General features: G+C 63.1%; 4 protein-coding genes across 4 annotated transcripts; all 4 read right to left on the reverse strand.

The window, feature by feature from the left end:
• Nucleotides 1-236: 236 nt before the first annotated feature.
• Nucleotides 237-5,084, reverse strand: LMJF_22_0700 (5'a2rel-related protein; the record flags this gene model as incomplete). Its single annotated transcript, XM_001683169.1, has 1 exon — nucleotides 237-5,084. One exon carries the CDS (start codon nucleotides 5,082-5,084, stop codon nucleotides 237-239), a length of 4,848 nt encoding a protein of 1,615 aa, XP_001683221.1.
• A 1,586-nt stretch (nucleotides 5,085-6,670) lies between these two features.
• Nucleotides 6,671-7,579, reverse strand: LMJF_22_0710 (conserved hypothetical protein; the record flags this gene model as incomplete). The annotated part of the gene is made up of 1 exon (XM_001683170.1): nucleotides 6,671-7,579. The coding sequence occupies one exon, from the start codon at nucleotides 7,577-7,579 to the stop codon at nucleotides 6,671-6,673; it is 909 nt and encodes a 302-aa protein (XP_001683222.1).
• Nucleotides 7,580-8,305: 726 nt separating this feature from the next.
• Nucleotides 8,306-11,806, reverse strand: LMJF_22_0720 (conserved hypothetical protein; the record flags this gene model as incomplete). The annotated part of the gene is made up of 1 exon (XM_001683171.1): nucleotides 8,306-11,806. The coding sequence occupies one exon, from the start codon at nucleotides 11,804-11,806 to the stop codon at nucleotides 8,306-8,308; it is 3,501 nt and encodes a 1,166-aa protein (XP_001683223.1).
• Nucleotides 11,807-13,920: 2,114 nt separating this feature from the next.
• Nucleotides 13,921-15,240, reverse strand: LMJF_22_0730 (conserved hypothetical protein; the record flags this gene model as incomplete). Its single annotated transcript, XM_001683172.1, has 1 exon — nucleotides 13,921-15,240. The coding sequence occupies one exon, from the start codon at nucleotides 15,238-15,240 to the stop codon at nucleotides 13,921-13,923; it is 1,320 nt and encodes a 439-aa protein (XP_001683224.1).
• Between the last annotated feature and the right edge of the window lie 577 nt (nucleotides 15,241-15,817).

Genomic DNA, 15,817 nt, shown 5'->3' on the forward strand with positions numbered 1-15,817 from the left:
CGATGCTCGCATCCACACCGCAAGGCCCGGACGCGCGTGCAGACTGCAGATGGCTTGTCGGCAACTCATTCGCGGGGTGTTGTTGTCGCCATGACGAGAGAGCAGGAACGAGAGCGGCAGGGCAGACACCGACACTCTCACAGCGTGGCTGCGCCGAAACCAGTGAGAAAGAGCCACGCGCCGCCAAGTGTTGCCCAGCACCCCACTAGCATGCGCTCGATACGTCTCGCATCGCGCTACGGCGACAGTGCAGCCAGCTCCTTCGCGAGCGTGCTCAGCGTAGCCGTCATGGCTGCCTGATCGCGCCGTACCCGCTGGAGACCCGCCAGCGGCTCTGCGTCACAATCGGTCGTCAAGAGAGCAGCACAGTGGCCACTTCGCCGAGCAGGTGTCGCGACCGCGCCGGCGGCTGACGCTTGATGAACGTATTCCACGGCACGCTGGTAGTTGAGCTCCGTCACCTCAACCGCAAAGCGATGATCCTCCTGCATGCGGATGTAGCGACGGTGGAACGCCTCCTCCTGAACGAGCCGCTGCTGGGCGAGTATGCGTGACTGGCGCTTCGGGCGCGCATCAGGCGCATCGTGACTCTGGTCGGCATTCGTTGCCGCTCTCCAGAAGCGCCTTGATGTCGAGCACGCTCGTTCACTGGCCTGCGATCCAGCGCCCGCAGCATGGATTGCGGCGTGCTGTTCCGGCGGCGGAATGCTTTGGTGTCGGCCCTGCGCCGTACCCGCCGAACTTGCACGAGGAGCGGAGGAAGAAGCGGTGGTGGGGGATAATGTTGTGAGCATGCGCCCTAAAGGAGCCGCAACAGACGCGGCCGCTGATCGGGCCACGATTGGGCTGCTGGGGGCCGAAGCTGTGACGCTGCGTTGTTCCTCGGCTGGTGTGTGACAGGGCAGCCTCCTCGCGCGCTGGTAACCGCCCTCGGCGTGAAGGTGCGCCCCGGGGACTGGTGCAGAGGCGTCCGCTGCCGGCGAAGCCGTCCTCGCGTGACAGCTTCGAAGGCGCCCGTCAGGCGAAGGTGATACGGCTTGCACAGATGCGGCCCCTGCAAGAGTGCCGGCAGCGAACCCGAATGGGATGCGTCGCGCCACGGGATAGGGAGACGTGTCCGCTGGCAAGTCCGGTTGCTCGTGCAGGTGTTGTTGCCCTCGTGTTAGCTGTCGAGGCAGCGCTGTACGGTGCCGCATCGATTCCTCGGCATCCGGCGACCCGCTCAGGTAGAGGCTCCACGGCGCGGCATCCGCCGTCGCCCCTGGCATCACGCCATCATCTGCGCCTCGCTCCTTCAAGTCAATGTGAGCGTGCGGTGGGCTCAGCAGCGAAGAAGGAGACCACGACGACACACCACCACTGGTAGAAGCAGCAGCAGCAGCAACGGTGGCCCCCACCGCCGGCATGGCGCGACTGCCGCAATGCAGAGGTAGTGCACCCGACGGTCCGGGAGGACAGACGCTCGTTGGTGCAGCGGGGACAGCGGCGCTGGGGGCTCCCAAGAGGGCCTTGCGCGCCTCCAGCACCCGTGTGGCAAGCATGCGAGGACTGTACACAGCAGCGTATCCAGGCACCAACGTCGTACTTGAGAGAACAACCCCACCAACACCATTAGAGGCAGCACCGGCCCGCCACGTAGCTGCAGAGCACGCCTGGCGCGTGCTCGCACCCACATCAGAGGTCGCCTCAGCTGCCAACGATACGGGTGAGACAAGGGGCGATGCCTCGATCGACAGCACACAGCCATGTGAGCCGTCGTGAGGGTGATGGGCTGGCCGTGTTTGATGACCGCCGGACAGCGCACCGACTATTGCTGCCGACCTCTGCGCCGCTCGCGGATGGTGCGGCCCCTGCCCCCAGCGATGTGTTCCAGCTGCGCCCCAGCTGCTTTGGCAATCGTCACCGGTGCTGCGCCGACGGTCATCGTCGCGCACAAACTCGAGACACGTAACAGGCCGCCACGTGCGTGCTACGATTCGCATCTCCTTGTCTTCATCGGCGCCGTCCACCTCCGCGCTGCTCGCCGGGCCGCACATGGTGGAAGTCCGTGGCGCCAATACCGCCGCGAGCCCTGGACGTGATGCACGCTGCCCGCTCGAGGAACTCCGCACCGGGTGAGCGCGCTGCGGCACCGCAGCCACTTCAACGCGGTGCGCGTCGCTGCGCACAAGAAAGGCCTCGCCAGCGCTGCCCGCTTCACGCCATCGGGCACCGCTGCTCCGATCACGCGGGTCGACTTGCGCGGCACCTCCCACGGCCCGCTCACCCTCAGCCCTGCTCGCCCAGCGCTCCTGCGCCGGTGATGCGATGACCGTCAGCCGCACGCGCGAGCGGGACGGCAACGTCCACGACAGCGCGGCCATGCCTTGATACGCTTGCCTCCCCGACACAAGCGCTGCTGATGCACAGCTCTGCGTCACCTCAGCGAGGACAGCGGGCGCCACCGCCTCGCGTGGCGGCGTGCGACGAGGAAGCGCGGCGAGCGAGACCGCCAGCACACGGGGTGGCTCGTTGCCACCAAAGTCACCCGCAGTGCCTGAGGCGCTAGTGGCGCTCGCGCTGCCTAAGTTCGTGGGAGGTGCACACACGCGCGCCTCGGCAGCTTTGCGGACCGGCGGCGGTATCAGCGAGGCCCCGGAGAGGTCGCCTTCCCCGCCAACAGTGCTGCGCACCCAACGCGCAACGTTGACGCCACCCTTGAACGCCCTTTTCCCCGCCTCGCCACATTCGCGGGCTGACTGGGATGGATGGCCATCGTCGCGCTCAGTCACTTGCCCCGCGGCGGAGCCCCGCGAGGAATGAGTGGCGGCCCGCAAAGAAGACGAGAGTGCGGTGGTGTCAGCAGCGCGGCTGCCGACTAGAGAAGCCTGACTGCGCCACCGATCCAGCGCTCGCCGTTGAGGCGGCGGCGGCTGAACGTGGCATGGAGCATCAGTTGGTGGCGCGGCACCACGACGTGCTCCGTCCAATTCCAGAGCGGCAGCAACGCCGTCCCTGAGGGAAGCTGCCGCAGGGAACGCTTTACGCTCACGAGACGCCCGCGCCTCGCCGTCGCCTGCACGAGCTTCGCTGGCCATGTCAGCCTCAGAAGCTGCAGCCTGGAGCACGACGCCGCGTGCCTCAGTGGCACTGCTCTTGCTGTGGCGGTGGTTCTCACGACAACTTGGGTGGAGGGACGATGCGCCATCGCCGGCTCCCCGCGGGGCCGGTGGAAGCGGTGGAAGGCTTTCGCTAACGACTGCCGCCGCACCACTACCGCCGCAGCCCACAGCAGCCTCCGTTGGTGTGGCTAGAGGAAGCTGCAACTCAGCTACCTCCGTCATGGCAGGGCACGTGCCGTACCGCGGAGTTCGCCGCGCCGCGCCGCTCCCGTCCCCATTGCTGCTGCTATCTCTACGAGTCTCCTCGACGGTGCGCTGAAGTGGTAGCTGCGCGGGCGGCGCCGCACTCAACGAGGGAGAGCGCGACGCTAGTGGAGACGGCACCAGTGATGACGCTTGCGATGGGTCGAGCGCCTGCCGCGCCGCATCGGCCCGCTGCGCCTCGCCCGGGCCGCACTCTTTGGCGCTGTCGCTGCTGCTCTGCAAGCTGCGGCACGCGTGTGGCGGCACCTGCGTCAGGAAAGAGGATGGGTGAAGCGGCGCCGGTGCATGCGACGGCGGTCGTGCACCGCTCGTCTCGGTGAGACCGGGCGAGCTGCTGGTGGTGCCATCGTCGTCATCCATGTCGCCGACGGCGCGATAACGGGAGTCGGACCGTTTCCGACGGCTGCAATGATGGTCATGGGCCTCGCCGCGATCGTAGCTGTCGGAGGACGTCGCGGCTGTCGCACTCGCACCTCTCAGTGACTCCCGCCGTACCACCGCACGCGAGAGGGACGCAGAACTCACCGATTCAGGCGAGTGCGACGGCAGTCGCAGCCGCTGCTGTTGCACTGGAACGGAAGGGGAGGAGGCGCTTGACAACCGCGGCGGTCCAGGGAGCGGCACAGCGGAGGTGGACGTAGACGAGAGCGCTGGTGGCGACGACAGAGTCACCGTGTTGCTCACGCGTGCAAGCCGTAACGCGCGCTCAGAGCGTGGTTGGTTGTCCATCACCTCCAGGCCGCCATCACTGCAAAAAGAGGGCAGTGCGAGCTTCCTAAGCGAACCACAGCGGGCACCGGATACCTCCGTGCCGGGAGATGCCTCAGCGGCGGCGTTGCGCTCAGCATCGCCGGTTGCCAGCTCCATCTGCGCAACGCGGCGCAGCGGTGATGGGCTCTCCGTGCGGGCAAAGGCGCGGGGGATCACCTGCTCTTGTCGCTCTGGCCATCTTGTGACGGGTGCGGCAGCGGCGACGGCAGTCGGTTCACTTGCTCTTGCCTGCGCCTCCAACGAGGAGGCCCTGGGTCCACGCACGCCCACTGCATCATCGGTGCACTTGCGCTCTTCCGCGGCACATGAAGCTCTGCCGGACGCCCATGGGATCGGCGCCGGAGCCCGATCACGGTCGGCTGCAGAGCAAAGCCACACCATCCCCTCCACGCGGCTGTGCAGGTGATCGTGTGGCAGCAGCTGTGGTGCACGACGAGGGGGCAGGTGCGCCGCACCGCCACTGCCAGTCATGGATGACGAAGAGGACGGCAGCGACGCTGAGAACGGGATCGACGACGGTGTCATCTGAGCCGGCGACAAGGACTCACGGTTTGACAACGCATAAACGAGCTCGTTGGTCACCTGGTGCTGCGGCGCCGGTGCCGCACTAGTGTTCGGCGGCGGTGGTCTGCACGTCTGCTCCCTCTCGCCTAATGAAGGCGGTGGTCGACTCGCGCCCGCTGCCCTGTGGTCTAGGTCACTACGGTCCTCCCCAAAGCCGCCATGTGAGTCTGCGGAGCTGCAACGAGCGTGGTGGCCTTCGCCTCCATCATTTGTGTCGTCCAGCCCCACGGCACTTGTCAACAGCTCCGTCCCCTGGCCGGCAGCGCTGCTGCCACCGCTGCTAGCCGCATCGCGTGCAAGGTCAGGGCGCTGGGTATAGCCGCGACTGCTGCGGCTGCAGCTGCGATAAGACGACGAAGGCGAGCCGATGGTGATGTCCATCATGGCTGATCGGGCGGGGAAGGGGGGGGGAGTGACGTACCCAGCGAGAGAGGAACAGAGTAAAAGATGGCAGCAACAACGGGCTGCAGCCCCAGCGACAGCAGCCTACCCCGTCTTTGCTCGTGCGTCTGTCAGCCTGCGTGGGCGACCGGTAAATCTCTGTGCCTGTAGCAGAGGAAAGGGCGGAGGAGAGCGACGCGAAACGCACGCGAGGAGCGTGCAAGCACAGCGGAACAGCAGACCGAGGGATATCGCCGCCGCGTGTGCGTGAGGGTGCGGAAGTGAGAGGGAGAGGGAGCGCCGATGCGAAAAGGAGGGGCAGATGGCGCAGAGATGCGACACTGACAAAAGAGGGGATACAGGGCGTGGCGGTGGCGAGGCCGATGACGATAAGACAAATCGCGATGATCCGAGACGCTAAGCAGACACCGACAAAGGAAGCTCGAAGGCCACGTAAGGCGGAGCGAAGACGAGGAACGGCTGCTTGATGCGCCAGCAGACCTGCGCGATGTGTGCAATGTATGGGAGTGGGAAGGAGGGAGGTCTATGTGTGTGTGTGTGTGTGTGTGTGTGTGGTGGTGCACCTAATGATGGCGTCGGCAGGAGTACGCCGCCGCTTATTCGCCCGCTGCGTATGCCGCCACCAACTTCCTCTTCGCTCCCCCTTTCTCTATAGAGAGAATCTAGGATACGTATATACATATATATATATATATATAGGATACAGTGCAACAACGCTGGTCTCAGCTGTTCGTCGTCAACAGCCAGCCACACAGATCGACTCGCATGAAGTGCAGGCCTGCAACTTCCCGCACACCGCTAGACACTTCTCCCTCGCCAGGACAAGATCCGAGAGGGAGAGACAGTGCGCGCCAAACAAAAACGCAACACGCTGAGAAATCAGCAGACGAGGGCTGCGTCACCGGACAGGCGGGCGGGGCAGTTCTGCAGAATGGACGCAAGGGAGGGCAAGAGACGTACGCGTGAAGTGTACGCACGCGCACACACGAGCGAGGGAGCAAGAGGTGGTAGAACATCAATGGGGAAAGCGGATGGCGGGGGCGGCAAAAGGGAGAGGAGCGCGGAGGGGTGGGGAGGCGAGACTGCACCGCACCCACACCCACTGCCCACCTCTCCCAGCAAGGCACGCGCAAAGCGCTGCAGAAGGAGAGAGAGAGAGAGGCGGAGAGGGACAACAAGACAGAGATGGTGGCGTGCACGCGCCTTGTCACGCACGCTCGATGGCCATCGAAAACGCAGCGGGCGCTGCAGTCGCTCCCTTTCGTTGATTCACTTCGAGTTTGCGCGTGGCCGCTGCCGTGCGCCTCCGTGAGCGGCGCACACGCACACAAAACAAAACGGCGAACGGCACATCCACGCCAAGCCACTACGCGCACAGCGCACCTTCGCCCCCCCCCCTCCGGCACACACACACACACACAACGCATGAAGGAAAATGAAGCCGACAGGCCAAGAGAGAGAGAGAGGTGCCCCACCACCCACCCTTTCCTTCTTACTCCAGAGCCGACACCACAACACGGTATGCAACGGACGTCCGAGTACGAGACGCAAACAAATACCCATATCGGCTACCAGCGCTGCACGGCGTCCTCGTTGATGGGGCGATGCCACGCCTGGCCCCGCTCCTGCAGCTGCCGCAGCTGCTTCTCGCGATCGGCAACCTTTGCGCGCGTCCAGAGCGACTCGGCGACGTGCTTGCTATCCATGTACGCCACCCAGTTCGTTCTCAGCAGGCGGCCCTCATCCATCGGCGTGTACGGGGCCAGCAGCTCGAACGGAAGCGTCCGCGTCTTCGCGCCAGGCGCACCACGCGGCCGGTACTGCGGGCCGTGCCGTGTGAAGTACTCCTTGCCGCGCAGGCTGTGAGCCCAGCGCTGGCCCTGCTTGCTCGCAAGCCACTGGTCCTCCCAGGCGTGGCGGCGGCGGACCTCGTCGACGGGTTGGTGTGCCCTGGCCATCGGGATGGTGCGGTGCACAGCGCCGGCAGCATTGGCCGCGGCGCCGCCGTCGAGCGGCGCCTGGTCGCGGCGAAGCACGCCGCCTATCGTCTCCACCGAGTCCTCCGGGACTGTGTAGAACTCGGGGTTATCGCGAATACCGAGGATGATCGGCTTCAGGTCCTGCAAAAACTGCTTGTAAACCTTCAGCTCCGCCTGCTCCATGAGCGCGCGGCCCTGCTGACAAGCGTCGGCGTACGCAGCGAGCACGAGCTTGTGCTGCTGGGCTGGCGACAGGTCCTCGACGGCGGGGTGGACGCGGACTCGCTTGAGAAAGCCTCCCGGCGTCGTCATCACCTCGACACGGCCAGCCCACGCCCGGCCTACGACGGACATGCGGTCAAACCGGATCTGGTACTCGTACTTGTTGTTGTACACGTAGGCAAGAATACGATGAAACTGCCGCTCGGGCATGAGGCGCCGGTGATGCGCCCAGAGTGCGCCGCGCACGCGCTCAGCGATGCGGCGGTACACCTCCATCGCGCGCAGCCTTTAAGTGTTTCGTTGCCAAGTCGAACGCCAGTGCCGTCTAGCGGTCTCCGAAGGCGTCCCCTCTTTCCGTCCTTTCGTATGCGGTGTTTTCCCCGCGAGGGGCGGGGCACGACGTGAAGGTAACGCCGAGTCGAAATGAAGGAGAGTCGAGCAGAAAGAAAAGAGCAACGGTAACGCGATCGGTGCAAACACAAGGTGGGAGCCGTAGAGCAGAACGCGCGCAAGCCTCCGTACACAACTTGACAAAGGAAACGCAGCGCAAGCGTTGCCCTCTCTCTCACACGCACACACACACACACACTCGCTGTGCCCGTCATTCCCTGTCCTGCTTGGGGGCAGGTGTCCGTGCGTGTGTGTGAAGCAGAAATCACAGTAGAGGGCTAGCCCAGACCGCTTCCATCCTACACCGCCGCCACCCATGTGTGCATGATGGACGCGGAGGGGGCTGGGGCGGCCTCCCGCCTTTCCGTCGGCGCGTGCGGCTCTGTTTCGTTTGTTTGTGCTTGCGTCATTACTGCCTCGTTGTTAGCGCTCGCCACACACACACACACACACATGCACGCATACACATACACATACGTATATGCGCGTGCGTGTGCCAATGCTCACGTTGGTGCGTACAAACACTTGAGCAGCATGCCTGAGCAAGTGCGACACGGTGGAGGGGGGCCGAGAGCGGTTCGCGGCGCTCTCCGTTATCGCCAACGGCAGCGCTTACCTGTGACTTTCGTCCTCCGACCTGCCGAGCAGCTGTGACGTCTGCCAGTACGTATCCTTCTCGCCGTAGCGCTTCCACAGTCCGGGTGGCATGGAGCGGTAGTTGATCTTGGCGGTCGCGTTCAGGTGCATCTGCTGCTGCGAGCGTAGCGTCGGGGCCTGGCGAATCTCATTCATGTACTTGGCCGCCGTCACCTCGCCCTCGAACTTCTCGAAGCTCGCCGTCACACGGCCGGCGTTGCGCACATACGCGGCGACCTCCTTCTTCCGCATCCCGGCCAGTGCCGTCTCCTCCTCGCGGGCCTGGATCGTCCGGCGCAGCTGGTGCAGTGCCGCCCACGGTGCCTCGGGGTTTTCCTTCGCAAGGAGCGTCTTCAGCTGCTCCGCCCGCCACTCGGCCTGGCGCCTATCCACGTCGGTGTTGGTCGACACGAGAGCCGGTCCACACGGCCTGCCAGCTCTGTAGGCGGACAGGCGACCAGACGCGTCCTCGGCGAGCAGGCCGCCGACAGCGCAATGTCTGCCACGCGCGCCGCCACCACCGCCGCCGCGCCGACGCCAGCGCTCCTCCCTCCGCTTCTGCTTTGCCGACGAAACAACATTGTGCTGGCGGCCATACCGCTCCATCACGTCGAGAAACCGCGAGACCGTGCCTGCCGAGGCCGATCTCAACGAACAAGACGGTGCCACTGCCGGCGGTGCTGCGCTGGCGGTGGCACCTGGCGCAACGCTGCCGTCCGTGTCGACGTCACTGAGACCGATGACGCTGAAGCGCCTGCCGCGACATGCCGCCGCTATTGGCAGCGGAGAATGCGAAAACTCGCCTGCGGGGGCCACGGCTGTGGCCCTGGAATTCTGTGCTTCCATGTCGCCCCCGCCATGTCGCGCCTCCGTGCCGTCCTTGCCGCGCGCGTCGCACTCTCCCTCAGAGACATCCGGCTCCCCGTGCAGCTCCAGCACAACATGAGCAGCCCCGGGATTGTCGAGGCCGGTGTTCAGACGGTAGCGGCCGCTGCCCGGAAGGCCTGCCACCTGCTCTGATGCTGCAGCGGGTCGGGTAGGATCATAGCCCACCTGTTCATGGATTGCACTGTACGACGGTGAAACCGTGCGCAGTGGGTGCGCCCTACGCCAGGCGAGGAACCGTTCACGTCTCTCACAACGACCCTCCGCAGCCGCAGCCGCCATCGACGATTCGGTAGGGAAGAAGTCTGCAGTGTCGCCCGCTGCGTCCAGATCGCTGGCACAGCCGGAGAGCAGCGCCGCGGCTTCAGCGTCAGCGGCGCCGTTGCCGAGCGGCAGCACATAGCGGCGGTGGCGACTGCCGAATGCCGCACCAGGCGGCGACGCCGCGGTCTCAGACGCAGCGACGTTGGGAAGAAGTGTAGCGCCCCGCTCGGCGCTCGTGCCTTGCGCACCCGCACCGGCGCCACCGCTCCCTTCCCGCTCTCGCCTCGCGCCTGACCTCTCGCTACCGCGCGCCTCCGGCGGCAACTCCGCGGCCGCGCTCGCGCCGGTGCCGTCGCGCGTGAGTTGAAAGTAGGCTTTCGCCTGATGGCGCTCCAGCTGCCGCGCAGCGTCGATGCGGCTCACCTCCGCCAGAAGCGCCGTGCGTGTGAGGGCCGCCCTCTTGTGCTGCAGCAGCTCCCGTAGCTTATCGCCAGGTATGATTCCAGCGGTCTCTGTGATGAGGCCACGCAGGAGCTCGATGTTCGTGCCATCCTTGGCCGAGACGGGAATGATGAAGGGAAACACCTTGCGGTACTTGCGCCGGTGCTTCGTGATCAGCGCATACACCTGGCGCATGACGGAGCAGACGCGGGAGTGCGGTACGCTGTCGCACTTGGTCAGCACCATAAAGCACGCGCCATGGACGTTCTCTATCCACTCCAAGTATTTGATGTCCGTCTTGGTGAGGCCCCGCTCGCAGTCCATGCAGTACAGGACGGTGTTGACGGAGCGGCGAACGCCAAAGTAGGCGTCCGTCAGCTCGATGGCCGCATCACGCCACTTGTCGCTCATGCCTTCGATGCCGTAGCCTGGCAAGTCCACAAAGGTGAGCTGCAGCCCGCCGCCGGGTAGCTTGACAAGCTGGTTGTGGTGCTCCTTGACATGGAAGGCGTGCAGCTGCTCCGGCGTCACACTCTGGTAGAAGGAGATCTTGCGCGTCGTGTTCGGCGTGCTGCTTGTCTTGGCCACGTGCTGGCCCAGCAACGCGTTCAGCAGACTGGACTTGCCAGCGCAGGCTCTGCCGGCGAAGGCCACCTCCTGATACAGCTCGTTGATCTCGAAGAAGTAGTTGTGGTCACGGAAGATGTTCGCGTCGCGCGCGCGGCTGCGATACGGCGCCGCCGCGGTGCGGTCGCCGTAGCCCTTCGCATGGCGAGACGAAAAAGTGGAGAGCGGCGCCGCCAGACTTGCCTCGATGCTCGAGGCCGGCGACACAGTCGTCGCTGCTGCTGCGCCGCGGCCGGCTGTGCTGGCCGAGCTGCCAATCACGTCGAAGTCGTCGGCCGAGGCGCGTGTGCCGGCCTGTCGCACCAGCGAGTACGTCTGTCCAAGCATCATCCTGTTGCCGAGGGCGCGCGCCTCCTCCGTCACCTGCCCGAAGCTCAGCGGCGGTGGCGGCACCAGCTTGCCGTTGTACGTGTAGTCGATTGGATTTGGGTGCGTCAGCTCATACAGTACCTCGCGACGCTTCTTGATCTCGGCATCGCGCTGCGCTGTGAAGACGTCCGTGACGAGGTCGATCACATCCTGCCCGACACCCCGTGCTGCAGGGTGGGCATGCTCGCTCTTCTCCAGCGCGGCAGGCTCGTGCGCCGCGTCGGTGCCACCGCCGCCGCTGCGCCGCTGATGACGCGCTCGCTGTGCCGCCTGCCGCAGCTCCGATGTCGATGCTCCCCTCTCGGCCATGCAGGGCAAGAGAGAGGCGGGGGTGTCTAGGACAATGTCGTCGTCTTGCACATCTGCCACCTGTTCGTCCGCGGACAGCGGCGCCAGCGAGGATGAGGCAGCGGCGGTTGTCTCCTCCACTTCCTGCAAACTCATGAATAACGCAGATGGCCGTCGTGGTCGCGGCCGTTTCTGCCGCTGCGCCTGCAGGCTTCCCGGCGGTTGTCGAGAGGAGCCGGCTGAATGGTTGCATTCGCTGGTGTGCACGGCACCGCGTGAACTACCGTCTGCGGTGAGATACCTTGATGATGCGGCGGTGTCAGTGCCGTGGTGGTCATCTTTCGAGGAGTTCGATGGGCGGGGTTGCCCGCGCACACCGTCGTTCTTCCACGTCGATTGTTTGAGCTCCGTGACGAGCGTGTGCCGCAAGGAGTGGTAGTGGCGCCGCTGGTGGATACTGCAGCACAAAGTCACTGGTGCAAGGATAGCAGCAACAGCAGCCGCCCCAGCCGAAGTGGTCAGGCGGCGCAGAGGCACCTGCCTCACCGCCGAGGCCCTCGGCACACAAGCCCCATGGATGCTTCTAAGCACTGGACAGAGCATTGGGGAAGGGGGATGCACACTGTCGTTGTTTCATGAGTCCGGGAGTTTCCACCCTAAAGGGCCGCAGCGGAGATCAGCTGAATAGAAAGCGGGTGGCATGTACCCGCCGGCGTGTGTATGGGTGAGTATGCCCACGGTCCGCGGTGTTGCCGTGGCGCCATTGCCCCGCGACACCCACGCCGGCAGAGAAAGAAGCAGAGGCGCAATCGGAAAGGGAGAGTGGGCGAGAGGTGATGTCCAGAGGAGCGATAGTGAAGATGCACCGAAGGCGCAGTGCACCATGCCCTGTACACAAGGGGCAGAAACGAAAAACAGAGACGCAGGTGAGAGCTCGTAGCGAATTCACCGCATCAGCATCGTCGAGTGCCTCACACTCGTTTCCTTCTCTGCGATTTTCCTTCGCTGTGGTTGAGCTGCTCTCCTCCGCCCCCACACGTCATTTCTGCTCCATCGCCTCTGAGGCGCTCCCCGCGACGACTCTTGCGCGTGCACCACTGCCGTCAAAGACGCGTACGCATGCACTACTCCAGAGCACCGCTGGGTGGGCACAGGGCGGAGAACCGATAGAAAAAAAAAGAGGTAAGACCCGGAGCACATTAGTGATGGACATATCGACTGCTCATACCGCCATCCATGGACACCACGCAGGAAGGCGTACCCCTTCCATTTTCCTCCGTGTCGCACGCCGTCCGTGTGCGCTGCTGCCAGCGGCTTTGTGTACCTCGCTTGGACACATCTATACATATACTGTCCTTTGGTTTACGACGGCAACGCGGTTGCCGTCCTTTGACGTCGTTGTTGCTCTTCTTCTTGTGGTAGCTGGTTTTTCTTGTTTGCTTGCTGGCTGGCTATTTCGTTTTCCTAAGTACAGGGACAGTGGGAAAAGGAGTGCTTCGCGATGGCCGCACACCACCGCCACCGCAACGTAAGCACAAGAGAGATGAAGCCAGAGGGAGAAAGCATCCATCAACGCAAGCCAATACAAAACACACACATGCACGCACACACCTACACACAAGTCCGACACAAGCGTGTACTCACGCACTCACGTCACTAAGTTCATTTTCCTCTTCCTTCGTTTTTTTCTTTCCTCTCCTTCTCTTGTCGCTACTCTTTCCTTCCCACCTGCTCCTTGCGTTTTAGTGCGCAGGTCTGTATGTGTCACCGCCTCTCTGCTCATGAAGCAAGCAGACTCCAGAGTCACCTCGGGCACGAGCCACGCGCACGCAGAGCGAGAGAGAGAGAGAGAGACAGCAACACCTACAGACAGATACACGTATACGTAAGCACATACGTACTTACGCCGTCACTCAGAGAGTGGCAAGGCGACAGGCGGCAACACTTCAACCAACCAACAACAAGTAAATATATGTATATATATATATATATATAACCACATAAAGGAAAACACACGCACCTGCACACCACAGCGATGCGCTCTCCCTCACTCACACACGCAGGATCAGCATACACGGACAAGAAAGTCTCATAAACAGAAAGAGAAACATAAAAGCAAAGGGAAAAGTAATTCGGATGCGTACAGGGCAGAAAAGAAGAGGAGGAGGCAGAGCGCATGGCGATCGACATGAAGCAAGAAGAGGGTGCGCTCGCCGTACTACACCAACGCACACCATCATACATACACAGAAGCGAAAACAACAGGGTAATGCGAAAAACAGCCGCGGCAGACAACCGTTGTCGACGATAAAACAACATCCAAAAAGAAAAATAGAGAGAGGGCAAACAAAACCCACACAGAAATGCACGAACAAGAAATGCGAAGTAGGCGAAGACGTGGAGGGAGCGAGGTGGTTCGAGGTGTGTGTGCTGCCGTGGCTGCAGCACGGACTCCGGCAACGCACAAAGACACGCACAAGCACATCCGGGGAAGGGGGAGGGGGCACATATGTGGAGCGGGGAAAGGACGAGAGAAAGAAGATACCTCTCTCGTGTACTGCGTCTCACAGGCAAACAGTGAGCACACACAAACACACGTGTATGCACGAGAGACGAGCCGCTTTAGGTGCGCGCCTCCCACACTCTCAGCCTTTCGAGGCCACCCTAGCTGCGCGTGGACGCCGTGCTGTTTCGCTCCATCGCCAAGTCAGCCCTCGTTACCAGCCCTCCTCCTCGCGATTCTTGGCGCGCACATAGTGCAGCACAGCCTGGATGTCTGCCTTGAGCTCCTTTAGTTCCTCCTCCTCCTTCAGCAGACCCTCCTTCATCTCGCGCGCCTCGGAGCCATCCGCCTCGACGGCCTTTAGGGTCGCCTCGTACTCGCGCCGCTTCTTCTCTGTCACCTGGCGGGAGTCGTCCAGGTGACGCTTTAGCATCTTCACCTGCTCCATCAGCTCTGTCAGCTCGTCCTTCATCCGGCCTACCTGCGCGGTGGTGTGGAACTCGACCTCGTCGACGCAGCGCTGACGCGTCGTGCGCTTTTTATCCTGCGTTAACACCACCGGCGGGGCCTGCGCCGTACCGCGATGACGGTGAAAGTGCTGCTCTGCGGCTACCTGGCGGGCGTGGACACGGGCCTCGCTGAGGCCCTCCATCTCACGCTCGTGGTTCTCCGCAATGATCGCCCTTTCACGCTCGCGGGCGTCCGTCGTCTTGTTGATGGCCTCCTCCTGTTGCAGGTACAGGGAGTCGGCCATCTCGGCCGCCGCCGTAAACTTCTTGTGCGCCGCGTCAACGCGCTCGCGCAGGTTGTTGACGTCGATCGCGGCCCACTCCATGGTGTCGGGGTTGTGGCACTCCGACTCCTCCATCCACAACTTCTGCAGCACCGACTGCTGGGCCTCTTCCTCATAGATGGGCACCACCTTCTTCACTGTCGGGTCGCTCGACGCGATGACAGCCTCGGTCGCGGCCAGCTGCTGGCGTAGGCGCGCCTCGTCCTCCTGAACTATCACCAGCTCCTTGCGCAGACCGACCACGTCGCTGTACAGCTGCAGGCGCTCCTCTAGTTCCGCGTCCTTCATGATAATGCGCTCGTACTCCTGGCGCATCTCCTCAATCGCCGCCGCGTATTCCTCCGGCGTCTGCGGGTCCGCCGTTTTCTTCGTGCCGGAGTACGAGGCGTTGGGGGGGCCGACGGCAACAACGCCGCTGCCACGGCGGGACCCATCGCGCACGCCGTTCTTCGGCATCGACGAGCGGCGTTTCACGATGCTGCTGTTCGGACGATGTTCGCCGGAATCCCCATGAGGGTCCTCGATACCGCCATTGGCAAGATCAACACTGCTGCTGCGCTCCTGTGTCGCACCCCTGAGCGGGGTTGGCGTGTCATGGTGGTCAGGGGAGTTGCTGCGTTCTTGAGCATCGCTGTTCATGGAGCGACGGCGCTCAACGGCCATGCGGGCAGCCTCTGCCTTGGTGCGTGCGGCGACCATGCGATCACTGTTCTCCTCCGACGGCTGCTGCTGGGCCGACATCGCTGTGATCAGTGGAGCAATCCCTGAAAACGCAGTTCGAGGACAAGAAAAATGCAAAAAACAACGAAAAATGCGGTACAGAAGAAGAAAGTCTCGCCCTCGCCAGCTGTGTGCTCGTCGTTCACTGAAGTCCCTTGTCAAGTCACCTCAGCTTCCAAGACCAGTGAAAGCAGCGGAAGAAGACGCGGTACTTGTGAGAGAGGGGGGTGAAGGAGAGATAGCAAGACGATGGCAACACGCGCAGACACACAAACACACCGAAGAAGAAAAAAAAGGTCCGGGCAGAAAGAGATGTTGTATCGATGATCTTCCTGCAGTGTCGACGCTGGTTGGCTGTAATGTTACTGTTGTAGGGGAGAGGGCTCTGTGCTGATGATATCTCTGGTTTGGTGGGCGGTATCTTTTTGGGAGGGTATCTCACGTGCTTTTCGATTTTTGCTGCTCCAGACGCAGGCAAGATGCAGCGCACACACGCACGCAGGAAAGCACGAGGGTGATGATGTCGAGATGATGAACGGCACCAGAACCGAAAAGAACGATCCAAAATTGTATGTGTGTGAGGGGGAGGAAAGAAAGT

Source organism: Leishmania major, chromosome 22 (assembly GCF_000002725.2).
Source record: "Leishmania major strain Friedlin complete genome, chromosome 22".
NCBI classification, from domain to species: Eukaryota; Euglenozoa; class Kinetoplastea; order Trypanosomatida; family Trypanosomatidae; genus Leishmania; species Leishmania major.